General features: G+C 36.9%; 1 protein-coding gene across 1 annotated transcript in view; it reads left to right on the top strand.

Moving 5' to 3' along the window:
- Positions 1-13497, top strand: part of LOC126236405 (acyl-coenzyme A thioesterase 9, mitochondrial-like) — an 85966-nt gene that overhangs the window by 66143 nt on the left and 6326 nt on the right. The window contains exon 9 of the mRNA XM_049945698.1: positions 11033-11120. Within this exon, the coding sequence (XP_049801655.1) occupies positions 11033-11120 (88 nt within the window). The remainder of the gene's footprint in view (positions 1-11032; positions 11121-13497) is intronic.

The following is a 13497-nucleotide window of genomic DNA, read 5'->3' on the forward strand; positions in this document are numbered from 1 at the left end:
AATGAATACACTGTTAGTATATTATACTTAATGAAGTATTCTCTACAGGATTGATGTTTACTAATTTTCGCTATTATCCTAATTGCTCTCTTCTGGGCTCTAAAAGCCCTATCCATGTATACTGTTGGTGCCCCGCCCCAAATCTCAATACCGTATTGTAGGTGGGAGTGTATAATACCAAAATAGATTTGTCTTAAGACTGGTGACGCTATTATGCTAGAAAGGCGTTTTAGCAGGTAGGTATTACACGAGATTTTTTTACACATGTAGCTGATGTGCTCCTTCCATGTAAGATGTTCATAAACTATAATACCCAGGAATTTATGTTTATCAATTGTTTCAATTGATAACTCTGGCTCAGTATCCACTTGTCTTGATTTGTAATTTAGCATAAACTCCATTAGAATTGTCTTTTCCTTCTTTAATGCCAATTTATTTTTAATCATATATTCTGTGATGAGGCTAGTGTTCTTCATATTATTTTCCACTGTTAGGTGTTTTGTAGGGCCCCAGCTTATGAAGGAGGTGTCGTCGGCATAATTCACAAGGTCTGCATTTTTTGGAATTATTATATCATTGATGTACCCAATGAACAGAAAAGCCCCAATAATACTTCCCTGAGGGACTCCACAGTTAAGAATTTTATAAGATGATTTTACTGTTTGTAAAGTCCCCCAGTTGTATGATACAACTTAACACATTGTCTCCTGTCAGCAAGGTACGATCTTAACAAATCTAATGCCACTCCTCTGACCCCATAAGTTTCTAACTTATGTAGAAGAATGGAGTGATTTACAGTATCAAAAGCCTTAGATAGGTCTAGAAAGGTGCCATACTGCTTGAATAAATGTGGCTATGGCTGTTATTGTAGAATTTCCCTTCCTGAAACCGTGTTGAGAACTTTTTAATATATTGTACTTAGAGAAAAATGATTCCATTTGATCAAAAAATAGCCTTTCCAACAACTTACTAAGTTCTGATGTCAATGAACTAGGCCTATAAGTTTGTACATCAGTAGTTTTTCCCTTTTTATGCACTGGTCTTATTTTAGTGACTTTTTAACAAGTCAGGAAATGACCCCTGTCTGAAAGAGCTGTTTATTAAATGTTGCAGTGGCTTTATTAACTCATTACTGCATTATTTCAGAAATTTGGCTGAGATGTCATCCCAGCCACTGGATGTACTTGCTTTTAAGTTGGAAATGGTTCTCAGGATTTCCTGTTCTGTAACACACCTCAGGAAGAACGAATTACTGACATTACTGGGATTTAGCACCTGCGGTGGGTTGATCACATCCTCCTTACTCATCTTACTAAATTGATCTATGAATCTCTCGCATACTTCTTTTGGGTCACTAACCAATCTTTCATTGCCCCTTATTATTATGTTGTTACACAATGCCTTGTATTCCCCCCACTTTCCTTCTTTACTATATTCCACACTGTTTTGCTAACATTGCAGGATTGACTCATCTGTTCTGCATACTTCTGTGCCTTTAATGTCTTAAGTGCTTTCCTATAGGTTTTTCTACAGGCTTTGTATTTAGACTGAAAGTACTGCAGTTTGGTATCTTTAAAAAGAATATATAGATCATTCATGTCATTCTTTAATTTCATCACATTAGGGGGGAGTTTAAGATTCCTGGAACTGTCAGTTTTCTTTAGTATTTTGACCCTTGGACATACTTGATTTAGACAATGGGTTAACATTGTATAAAATATTTCCCACTTTTCATTAATGTCTTCTGTTGCATATAGGCCTACCTGATACCAGTTTGTGTGTGCCAGTTTTTCCTTTAATGCATGATAGTCAAGCTTTCTTTTATAAGTAAATTGTTCCTTATGAGATACTATTTCTTTGTCAGTGTGAAACTCTAGGACTAATGCACTATGATCCAAAATGTGGTTCTCAACAGTTCCAACTACAAGGTCCTCCTTACTTAAGTTCGTAATAACATGGTCAATACATGTCTGAGAGTCACCTGTAATTCTTGTTGGTGTTGAATTCACGCGGTTGTAATTATAGGACTGTAATATATCAATATATCTAAGGTAACTTACACTATTAGTTAAGGAGTCAATGTTCACATCCCCTACTATTATAGTCTGTTTTTTATTAGGTGAGAGTTAGTCAATAAGTTCCTCTAAATGGCAAAAGAATTCTTCCATGTTACTGTTAGGGGATCTGTACAGGCTAGCTATTATTAAACTGCTGTATCTGAGCTTTATTCTTATGGCAGCTATTTCAAAGACCATCTTACATGCAAGTTTATCTATCCAATCAATTTTTTCGCACTGGACATTATTTTTGACATAAATACCAGAACCACCACCTTTATGTTGTTCGCTACAATAGACACTGACAATTTTATAACTACTTAAATTAATGCTGCATAATTCTTCAGTTTTGCACCCTAGTTCATTCACAAGATAAATATGAGGGCTACTAACACTTAGAAATTCATCAATTTGTTCAATTTTATTGGTAATATATTGGACATTTTGCGATGTTATTTTGATTTTACTGTGATTTGCGATGTTGTCAAGTACTTCGCCTTCACGTATGTATGGTGAAGGCTGAGTAAGTCTAAAAAAGTTTCTGTCGGACTTCTTTCAGTTGTGAACAAGCTGTTTTTGTATATTTAAGTTTTTCAGTTCGATTCTTTCTTTTATGATTAAATTTAATTTTTCACACAAATAGCGTTTACCTGTATAATTTAAGTGCGATCCGTGGGATGTGTGTTGACCTCTATCCAACTTTCCTATATCTAGAATAGAACAATTTCCATAGTTTGAACATAGTGCCTTAATTCTAATATTCGTTTTTCGTATTTCCTTGTTTACGCACGAGTTGTAGATCAGATCGTGCCGATGCGGAACAGTAGCGACAATTGTATTTTTCTGCTTATTTTCTTGAAGGAAGTTCTCAGCTTCATTTCTTCTCACGTCATTTGCACCACTTACACAAAATATAAAGTCGTTGCTACGCAGCGTTTTTCCTTTTAGGTCGGCGTCTTCTATAACGTTTTTTTGTTTTCGCACCGGGCATCACAACACTACTCACTTGAAGATGATTGCTCGTGTCATTTAGGATTTCTGCGAGATTTCTTCCATGACTCTCTGAGAGTAGAAGCACATTGCACTTCATAGTTTGTTTCATACTACAAGAATTATACAGTTCGTTGCAGTAGTCACTAACTTCATTGCAATGTTTATATTCACTCTGTGAACTGTATCCATTTTCATTATTAATTGACATTATTCTGTTTGTTTTTGGGAGTTCATTACACTTCGTTTTGGCAATTTTCAAAGGTTCCTTACAATTTTTAACTGAGGATCTCGTATCTTATTTTCGTACTTTTCACAGTGTTTCTTTCAAGTTTGCATTTACTATGTTCTTTATCAAGTTCTGTAGATTTACTGTGAGCACTTGTTGAGAGTACACTACACCTATTTTTATCAATAATATTTTGTTCACTTGCTACAATTGATGCCCTTTTTGCTTTTTTAACACTTACTTGTTTCCAGTCTTGCAATTTAGGTTTATTTGTCTGAGATACAGGAACATGTGTTGTCTGTGGCTTTTGCAGCACAGAATTTTCATTTGTTAGGCGGGAAATTTCACATCTTAATGCATCCATTGTGAACTGTAGACTTAATATGCGCTCTTTTAACTTCGTAATTTCTCCATTGCAATCACTACAAGGTCGCTTTTTTACCACTCCACTGTAACTTTTGTTCACTTTATCATCACATACAACTTCACTTGACGCCATCTTGGAAGTCCATGTGTCTCCACATACCTCCACTAACTTTATTTTCAGTGAACTGAAAAATACTGCTGTTCCCTGCATTTATATCTTAGAAACAGTGGCCTTTGTTAATCAGAATCTGCATTTGTTTGAGACCAATAAATGTTTCCATGTTCATAATACTAGTTGTTGTGCAGACATTCATGTAAATAGCCAAAGACTGCCCAAAAGCCTGCTTGGTATTAGAAATGTGGGAAGTGAGCTTTATAATAAACTACCCCTCTCAGTTACAGAAAGTAGAAATGCATAGAGGAATAAAGAAAAAAAGTATGTTAATGGAATAGTATATAATTGGACTGAGTTGTTCTATTATGATTTTTTGCTAATTTGCAGTTCATCAAGATTTTAACTGTAAATCTAGTCTAATGGCTGTGCTGTGCTCAGTTATTAGTGAATTCTCTTAAACAAGCTAGTCTGTTTATCAATACTGTATAAGTTATAGTTAGAAGCTTGTATCACATAAAGTGAATTATGTTCTAAAAAATTCGGTTTATCCAATATCCCTACATATCTTGTACATGTAGGATTTGATGCACCAAATAAATAAATAAATAAATAAATTAGATAAAAAAATTTCTCTTTATCATTAATTGTTTATCCACACTAGTAAGATGCTGTTTTAATTGCCTTAGATAAGTAATACAATTATCCTGATGGTAGCATATAGAAGCATTTCACCATGCTTGCATCAAACTTAGTGTGCTTTGATTTGTTCCACAACCCTGGAGGATTTCTTTCATGATGGAACATGCAGAATACAACTTGTGAGTGAATTAAAGTTGGTTTGGATGCTGTCGAACCACAGAGTGGACAAAGTGGACATAATAAAAGTCAGTGAGATATCTAATGACATAGCTGAAGAAAATTATTCAACTTTAAGAAACACAAAGTATGCTTTGAGGAGATGGACTCATTCCTCAGTAATACCATAAATATCAAATGGAGTCATGCAAGCACAGCATGACCAATGAATAGGAGCTACTAGTCCACAGTGTGAAAATTCCAAGGCCATCCAGTGAGAAAGTTGTACTGTATAACAGTCAATTAAGACAAAGTCTGAATGACAGTTTTGTACGTATAGTGCCAGTTTCAGAATAAATGTATCAAACGGCTACAAGTTATTGTTTCATTTTCAAATATAGAGGAAAATGTTGGGAGAGGGAAGAGTTGGAGACAGTTGACTCTGAGGCAGTTGCAAAGAGTTAACTGATTCTGTCACTAATTCTAAAACAGTAGCAGAAAAGCAGGAGAAATATTGGTTGGCTTGGCTAGTTGGTTGGGGGTTGAGGGACTAAAGAGCAGTGGAAATACAGTGAGAATTGCAATACAGAGACAGTGGGGAAGTGGAAGGGTGGTGCAGCAGCATAGTGGCAGCTGAGAAAGGGGCAGAGAGGCTCTTCGCAGTATGGGGAGCAGTGGTCTAGCTCCAGAATGGGGGAGTGGAAATATGGTGAAACAAAAGAGTGACAGTGGCACAGCAGAAAAGCAGCAGAGTGAGATATGGCAGAGTGGGAAGTGGCACAGTGAGAGAATGTTGTGGAGCAGTTAAGCAGCCGAGTGGTGGCGTAAGAAAGCAGGACAGAGGTAATGTGGGAATTGGAGTGCAGCAGGTTGGCAGTGGGAGAATGGCAGTGTAAGACTGGGAGAGGGGCAGATTGGTGGAGTAGGAGTCCAGTAGTAGAGTGAAAGAATGATACAGCAGAACCCAAGATGTTAGAGTGGCACAATTACAGAGCAAAAGACTATGTAAGAGAAGAGCAAAGGCAGTGCTCGATTTGTGGCGATGTGCACTGGCACACTGTGCCGGTAGCTCTGATGAAAAGAAAAAAAAATCAGAACTGTTGCTGCAGTTGAAGCAATGCAAAACAAATGTTGTATTCATACTTTTAAAATGATCATTAAAGTGTTAAAATAACATTCTAAGAAGTCTAAACTCCAAAACATCCCCTGGAACGTTGCAGTGCTGGAACCTCATTTTTTAAAAATCAAGTGCTGAGCAAAGGTATAGGTTAATAAAAGACAAACAGATTGTACAAACTTAATATGTATAGACTGTATTAACAATAATCTCTCACTACACTGTTCAATAAAATTCATGATCATTACAGTTAAATTGAAGCAAGTAAATTAATAATAAAGTTGCCACTTCCTGAGTTGTATGAGAAAACTACTATTTACGTCCTAGTGGTAGCTTAATATTTACCTGAGTACAGTGGATTTTGTGTGTAGTTGGGTGGATTTTGTGTGTAGTTGGGAACATACACCAGAACTAGTCTTGTCTTATACTATGACTTTGTAGTACATAATTTCGATGAAATTTATTTCTGCTATAAACAACAAAAACCACTAAGGTGTTAATGTATTGAGGTTAGTCTAAGAACTATAAGATCCATAAAAAGGCCAGTGCAAGCTGTCTTGTTATCTACTTTACACAGTTACCTTATTACTCACTTCTGCCGTAAATACTTTATTTATTTTAGATGCACTTTCCCAGGAGATAATTCTGTAAGACAACAAGAAGTGAAAACATGCAAAATAGGACAACATTCTTGTGTTTAGGTTAATACAACATGTGATGCTTCCAAGAAGAGAAAATGAAATTCTTGACTAGTTTTTCTATGTGCTGACTCCATTTTAACATGTTACTCAACCATACCCCAAAGAATTTTACACAGAATATCTCATTTGGTGTGTGACCCACTAATTCTACTTGTGGTGCTAGTGGGTCATTTCTGTTTGTTTAAATCAGTATATTATGAGTCTTTGTGAGATGAATTACTTTAAAATAGTAACTGAAACCAGCAGTAGGCTTACTGCTGCCTTCATCTGAGCTGTGTCTGGTGAGACTGAGTCGGGAGACTTGATGAACATGCTTGTATCATCAGCAACCATTATAATTTTTGAACCATCCTTTAAACTCACTGGAATATTATTTATGTAGATTAAGAACATGAGGGAGCTCAGTATTGATCACTGCAGGAGCCAACATATTATGTTCCCCCATTGTGAGGTTAGTTTCATGTTTGTGACACAGTTTGTCAATGTAACAATTTGCTTTGTGTTATGAAAGTAGTACTCCATCCATTGAAGATGGATGTCATTTGTGCTGTAACAGTAATTTTCCAAATCGAATTCTGTGATCCAGACAGTTGAACCTGGCATGGTCACAAAATAAACTAACAGGGTCATTTTTCTCATTTAGCTTTGCCAGGGAAATAGTTCTGTAATTAGAGGAGGATTGCTTATCTTCTGCTTTATTGGTGGGTGTTACTACCACGATTTCTATGTGTAAGGAAATATACTCTGAGTCATTGGTTGATTATAAAGACGGCTTAAGGCTAATCAAAGCAAGCTAGACAGTATTTGAATATTCTGCTAGAAACACTTATCACTGCCAGCTGAATTACTACGTTTTGTAATTTTATGAATGTTGCAATCTATTTACATATTCATACATTCATTTAGGTATCATTTCACAATGATACAGAATTTGTCATCGTAATACGAGTACAATGAAAATAATTAGATTCTATATATGTACACACTAAATATAAGTATGTTTATGAGGATAGGAGAGGTGGTAGGCCGTGGCATTGCTGAAGCAACAACCCCGGAATTTGCCTTAAGTGTTTTAGGGAAACTACAGAAAACCTAAATCAGGATGGCCAAACAGAGCTTACTCCATCCTCTCAAATATTAAGTCTGTGTTTTAACAACTGCACCACCTTATTCAATCGGCAAGCTCCTTAGGGGTTGTATTTTGGAAACTAATGTCTGTTCATAGTACTTACAATTAAATTTACAGCACATGTTTATTAATGGGTGCAATATTTGGTTCCACAATGAGGAAATTATCTTTGAATCTGACGGCCAGTGATTGCAATATGTTGTCATTTCTGCTACAGCTATTTTCAAAGGGCTCAATTTCATTTCCAACTGCTTTTACCTTATTCTTGGACGTGTTTAATTTCTCAGTCATAGTGCTTGTGTTTTGGTTTTTAAAATAATTGATTGGAATATTTTACAATGCTGCTGGTAATGGAATTTCCTCTCTTGACTGTGGATTGTCCCCTGAATAAGGTGGACTCTCTCTTCCTAGCAAAAGATATGTAAATCTTAGTAATTATCCATTCCTTGTCCTTGCTTCTATTCAATTTAGCTTTGTTTATTTTAGGAAAAACAAGACTCAAAAGTGCCCTGTGAATATGTTTATGAAAGAGTAAAATTTTTTAGATGTCCATACATATACTCCCTAATTGTTTTTTGTGGTTGATAATAAGAGTATGAGATAATAAGAGTTAGATAAATTGTGAATTTCACAACCACAATATTGTAATTATTACATATTAAATAAAAAATAGAATACTTCATGTAACAATAAGTACAAAATGTACCCACGGAGGATAATGTAGCAAATATTGAGGCAGGTATCCATCAACTTCCACAGCAGTCTGCTGATGTAATTACGATGGAAACAGCTAGGATTTTACTTACATATAAGCCACCTAACAATAATTTGTCACAGGCACAAAGGAAGGCGCTGAGTGACATCAACGCAGATAAAAACATTATTGTTCTTACTGCAGATAAGGGTAATTCCACCGTTATATTGAAGAGTGAGGACTATCATGGAAAGATCAATGATATTTTGGTTCCCTCCAACTACATAAAACTTCAGAAGGATCCGCCTATGAAAATTTTAAAAATAACCAATCGACTGGTGAAAACATCTTCATTCTCCTTCGATGATAAGAAGCTGCTTTGTAAAACAGAAGAATACCCACCTAGACTCCAGGGATTACCCAAAATGCATAAACCTGAGGTTCCTTTGAGGTCAATTGTCAGCATAGTAGGCTTTCCCACCCACTAGTTAGCTAGACACCTTATGTTGGTAGGAATGACAGTCATATTAAAAATTCAGCTCATTTCATTGACAAGTTAAGGAAAATGAGTGTTGGCCCAGATATCCTCATTAGTTTTCATATTGTGTCGCTATTTACTATGATTCTGGTAAACGAAGCTGTTTCATGCATAGTGGATATTTTTCCTACCGATATTGTGGCATTATTCCGACACTGCCTCATCATAACCTGCTTTCAATATAATAGTGACTCTTATGAACAGATGGACGGAGTGGCTATGGGCAGTCCTCTCAGTCCTGTGGTGGCTAACTTGTTTATGGAGACTTTTGAGCAACGGGCATTGCAGACTGCCAGTAAGAGACCAACCAAATGGTATCGCTGTGTCAATGACACTTTCATAATGTGGACACATGTAGCAGTGGAGATGAATGCCTTCCTGACACATCTAAACAGCATTAATCCGAAAATCAATGTACTGTGTGTGTGTGTGTGTGATTAAACAACGGGGCAGAACGGTGGGCCATATGGTGTATAGAAATGCCACTGATCTTTATCTGCATAAAGATTCAAACCACCAACATAGACAAAAAAGAGCTATAATAAAAACCTTGGTAGACAAGGCGTACAAAATGTGTGAACCTGTTTATTTAAATGATGAGATTGAACATCTACAGTCGACTTTTGTGAAGAATGGCTATTCTAGCAGAGAGATACATCAAGCACCTCGCTCTAGGCAGAGAATCAGGAGCAACGATGAACAACAGTTGCCCAACGGCAAGGTTTTTCTTCTGCTCATTAGTAAGGTCACAGATCGCATTGGAAAAGTGTTAATCAAGTATAGGGTGGAAACTATTTTCAGACCCACCAGGAAAAATGAAAGAATATTTAAGGTCGGCAAAAGATGCACGACATCCTTTGGCTACACCAGGTTATATAAAACTCCTTGTAGTTGGGGACAGGTTTATATCGGTACCACAAAGAGAAGTGTTAACACCCATCTTGTTGAACATAAGAGGATCTGCCACCTGGGTCACACAGATAAATCAGCCATAGCAGAACATATTTACCAGGAAGGTAATCATGAGATAAAATGCTGTGAGACAAGTGTCATATCTAAAACCTCATTATTATGTGCGCTTTTATTGAGAGGCTATAGAGATTGATAAACACCATAATAATTTTAACAGGAAAGGGGAAGGCGTTAAACTTGATAAAATTTGGATGTCAGCGTTTGCACTGGAAGCGTGACAATCGATTACATTTAATTGAGAATGCTGACATTACCAGAGACAGTCTCATAGTCAACACCACTTGCTGGACAGTGGCGCCCTCTGTACTGCCTATCCTTCTGTACTGCCTGTATCGTCAGTGTTTCCTGGAGTTCTCTCTGCAGTTTGGCACTTTGCCACAGAGGATGTCTCCCACAGTCGGAAACGAAATGTCCAAGTTTTATACATCGACCACAGCCTATCAGCTCGGAAGTTGTAAGTGAAGACAATATCGGCTGTGAAAGCCTACATTGTATGACCACAACAACAATTTCCATGTAGTCTACGCTTACTAGACTTGGACCAGGAAGGAGATTTACATACTGGTGAAGGAGTCTATAACAAGTTGCTGGAGGGAATGAGACAGGAAATTGGAAATCCTTAATATTCAAAACTTAAATGAAACCATACTTTATTAAATACTCCTATAATTTATCAGGATATTTTGAATCCATGCAGTCAATTACAGTTACCACAGATGCCCATAATAAGAAATCTTGACTGGCTCATAATAAGAAATCTTGACTGGCTCATAATAAGAAATCTTGACTGGCTCATAGTGTTATGTGAAAATTACATAAATGCTTAGTTTTTGAGTATTTGTGAATAAAAATAGCATCTGAGTAGTGTAAGAGGAACAGCAGTGCCATTTATAAAAGTAATTGATGTTTTGCTTACAAGCTATTCTAGAAGTAAGTCCCATAATTATAAATGTGTGTGATTTAGCATTAATTGTATTTGTTTTTTAGTATATGTTCCATAGGTAGCCTAAAGTGGCTGCTTCTGTCAGTTAACATATAATTTGACTCATTCCATACACCTGAAGGCTCTTCTTCATGTTGGGATTTATGGATTAATCAGTGAAACATATCCAGTGGCAATTGAATTTCTAGGGATAGAGAACTTTGTGAATGAGAAATTACAACTGTTTGAACAAAATACTATTGTTTAGTTATTTTATGGCTTGCAAGAGTTTGAAGGTAGGTCCAATAATTCACAAGTATAAACCACATGCATTCAGAGGATTTCTTTATTTAATTATTTACATAGTAATAGTACCACCACACAATTATACCACTTCTTTATTTCAGCAAATTTCGCCCCAGATTGTGTCACATAAGTGACATCAGTTTCCACAAGCCAGTTGATGTTGGGTCACTTCTTCGAATGAACTCCTTGGTATGTATGTAATTATACAACACTTTAAAAACTTAAATCTAGTTTCTACATTCTTCTTCTTCTTCTTCCTGGCTCTATGGCCCTTGAAGGGCCTCGGCCTGTTCTAGAACGTCATTCCATTCGTCCCTGTCCAGTGTCTTGTGGCTCCATCCTCTGACACCAATAATTTGAAGTCTTCCTGTATGTCATCCAAGATCAAAGCCTTGCAAGAAACCTATGCAAGATTGCAGAAGGCTAATGATGTGTACACCATTCAGTGCCCCAGATATTGTCTATCATACAACCACTACATTGGCTGCTAATGGCAACAGGGGGCGAGACTGGAGGTATCCAATGATGAGCACAGCATGAGGCTACAGTGCATAGTTGAACTGCTTAGTTGACGAGTGACTCACAACAGTGCTGCAGGACTAGTGGTGTTAATACAAAGCAGAACAATGGCAATTATAAATAAGACAAACATTGCATTATATCTACAACAACAGTTGCCGAAGGTGACAATCCTCAGAGAGGAATCCAAGAAATTTTGCAGAGTGAGAAAGAAGTGGCAGATGAAATATTAGTGTTTCACAATGAGGCAGTGGAATGTGTGGTGTCATATACACTTGACTGTGCAGACAATGTACATGAGGAGTACAATGACGACGATATATGCTTAAAAATTGAAAGTGATACTGAAACAGGTGTTGAGTCATGTAGTTCATCATCCTTGTCAGACAGCGAGTCACAAATCCCATCTCCAGTGACACATAGTAAAGGACCATTGGTATCCGAGGAATACCAAACATAATTACGTACATAGAAGGTCATCTGCAGCACAGTAAAAAAAAATTTACAAACAGATTTCGAATAAGTTCACAGCAGTATGACTGTGTAGCGCATGAGAAGAACTATGTGTATTCAAGGAAGGACAAGGTGCACTTGTTACAAAATCTGGTGTTTGCGCGTTTCAAGAATGCGTGGTACAGTTGACAGGATGTGCTTCATAGTCACAGACTGTCACACAGACCAAATCACACATGGTATAGATTATAGTGACTTCAAGAGAAGCAGTGGATGGTTAAATAACTTCAAACAGTGCAACAAAATTTGAAGACATAAGATAACGAAATTCCAAACAAAGCGTCAACTTGATGATGCATAGCAAACTGCGAAATCGGCCTGAACATCTGCAGGTGAGGTAAACAAACTTATCCCATCATTCAGTAATGAATTTGTTTTCAACTCCAACTAATCAGGATTTGAAGAGGAAATACAGATGAAAGGAACACTGGGAATTAGAGGTACTAAGAAGTTGTATCAAGATCAGCTAACATCAATGCCTTAATGCATTCATGTACAACTATGTCAACTGTCCTTCATCTGGATGGTAAATTGGCTGAAAAGTTATTTATTGTGCTGTGAGAAGTTGGAGGTGCTCTTTCCGCTACTGTTCTTATCATGTGCGAGATCTTGCGAGAGCAGTAGGTGAATATTTACATCACAGCAAGGAAGAGTGGTAAAGTGGGCTTAAGAGAACTACAACTATGGTATAAGCACTGCTTTTGGTAAATAGCCATTCAAAATAACTTGCTTTTGCTTGATTCCTGGTCTGTTTATTAACTCCTTTAGAGCACACTATGCCCCCTAAAAAGTGTGTGACACTATAATTCATACCACCTATGGACAAATTCAGCATCTGGATGTTAGTTTTTTTCCATGCCTATAAAAGATATTGCCCTATCCACAGCTACAAATTAAAGGATAGCCAATTTCACAATAAGCTCCACAAGAGGCTGTTTCACATTCAGGTGAATGCCATCACATTCCATCAGTTCTCATCACCCAATTACGCCAATATGATCCTATATGCAACCGTTAAAATTGGATACCTAGCTGAATGTCCAGCATGGTTTGGAACTCCTAAGCCTTCAATCTTGATGGTGCGAATCTTTGTGATCACTGTGGATGTCGATGTGCCACTTTATTTCCATACTATTAACAATCTGGGATGTTGCCAGTATTCCCAGATAGGCAAATTCACTAACAGATTCTGTTTGCACCTAGTCAATTTCTAACATTGCATTTTAGTTCTGGCCATATTATTTGTATGTATTTGGTTTTATTGATACAGTGCCGGTGCAAGTGATTCTGTTCTTGCAATAATATCCACATCATCTGCATGGGTCAGTACCTACGCCATTCTATTGCATATTGCACCTGTTGTGTTGATTTGAGCTGTCCTTATTACCTTCTCTAGTGACATGTTGAAAAGCATATGTGAAAGTGCATCCTCTTGCCTAAGTCCACAGTTAGTTTCAAAATTTTGGTGTTAAATTTCCTTGTATCCATACTTTATATACAGATTTTCCCTTAGTCAAACTTACAAGGCATATTA

This window comes from Schistocerca nitens, chromosome 2, assembly GCF_023898315.1.
Source record: "Schistocerca nitens isolate TAMUIC-IGC-003100 chromosome 2, iqSchNite1.1, whole genome shotgun sequence".
Lineage (NCBI taxonomy): Eukaryota > Metazoa > Arthropoda > Insecta > Orthoptera > Acrididae > Schistocerca > Schistocerca nitens.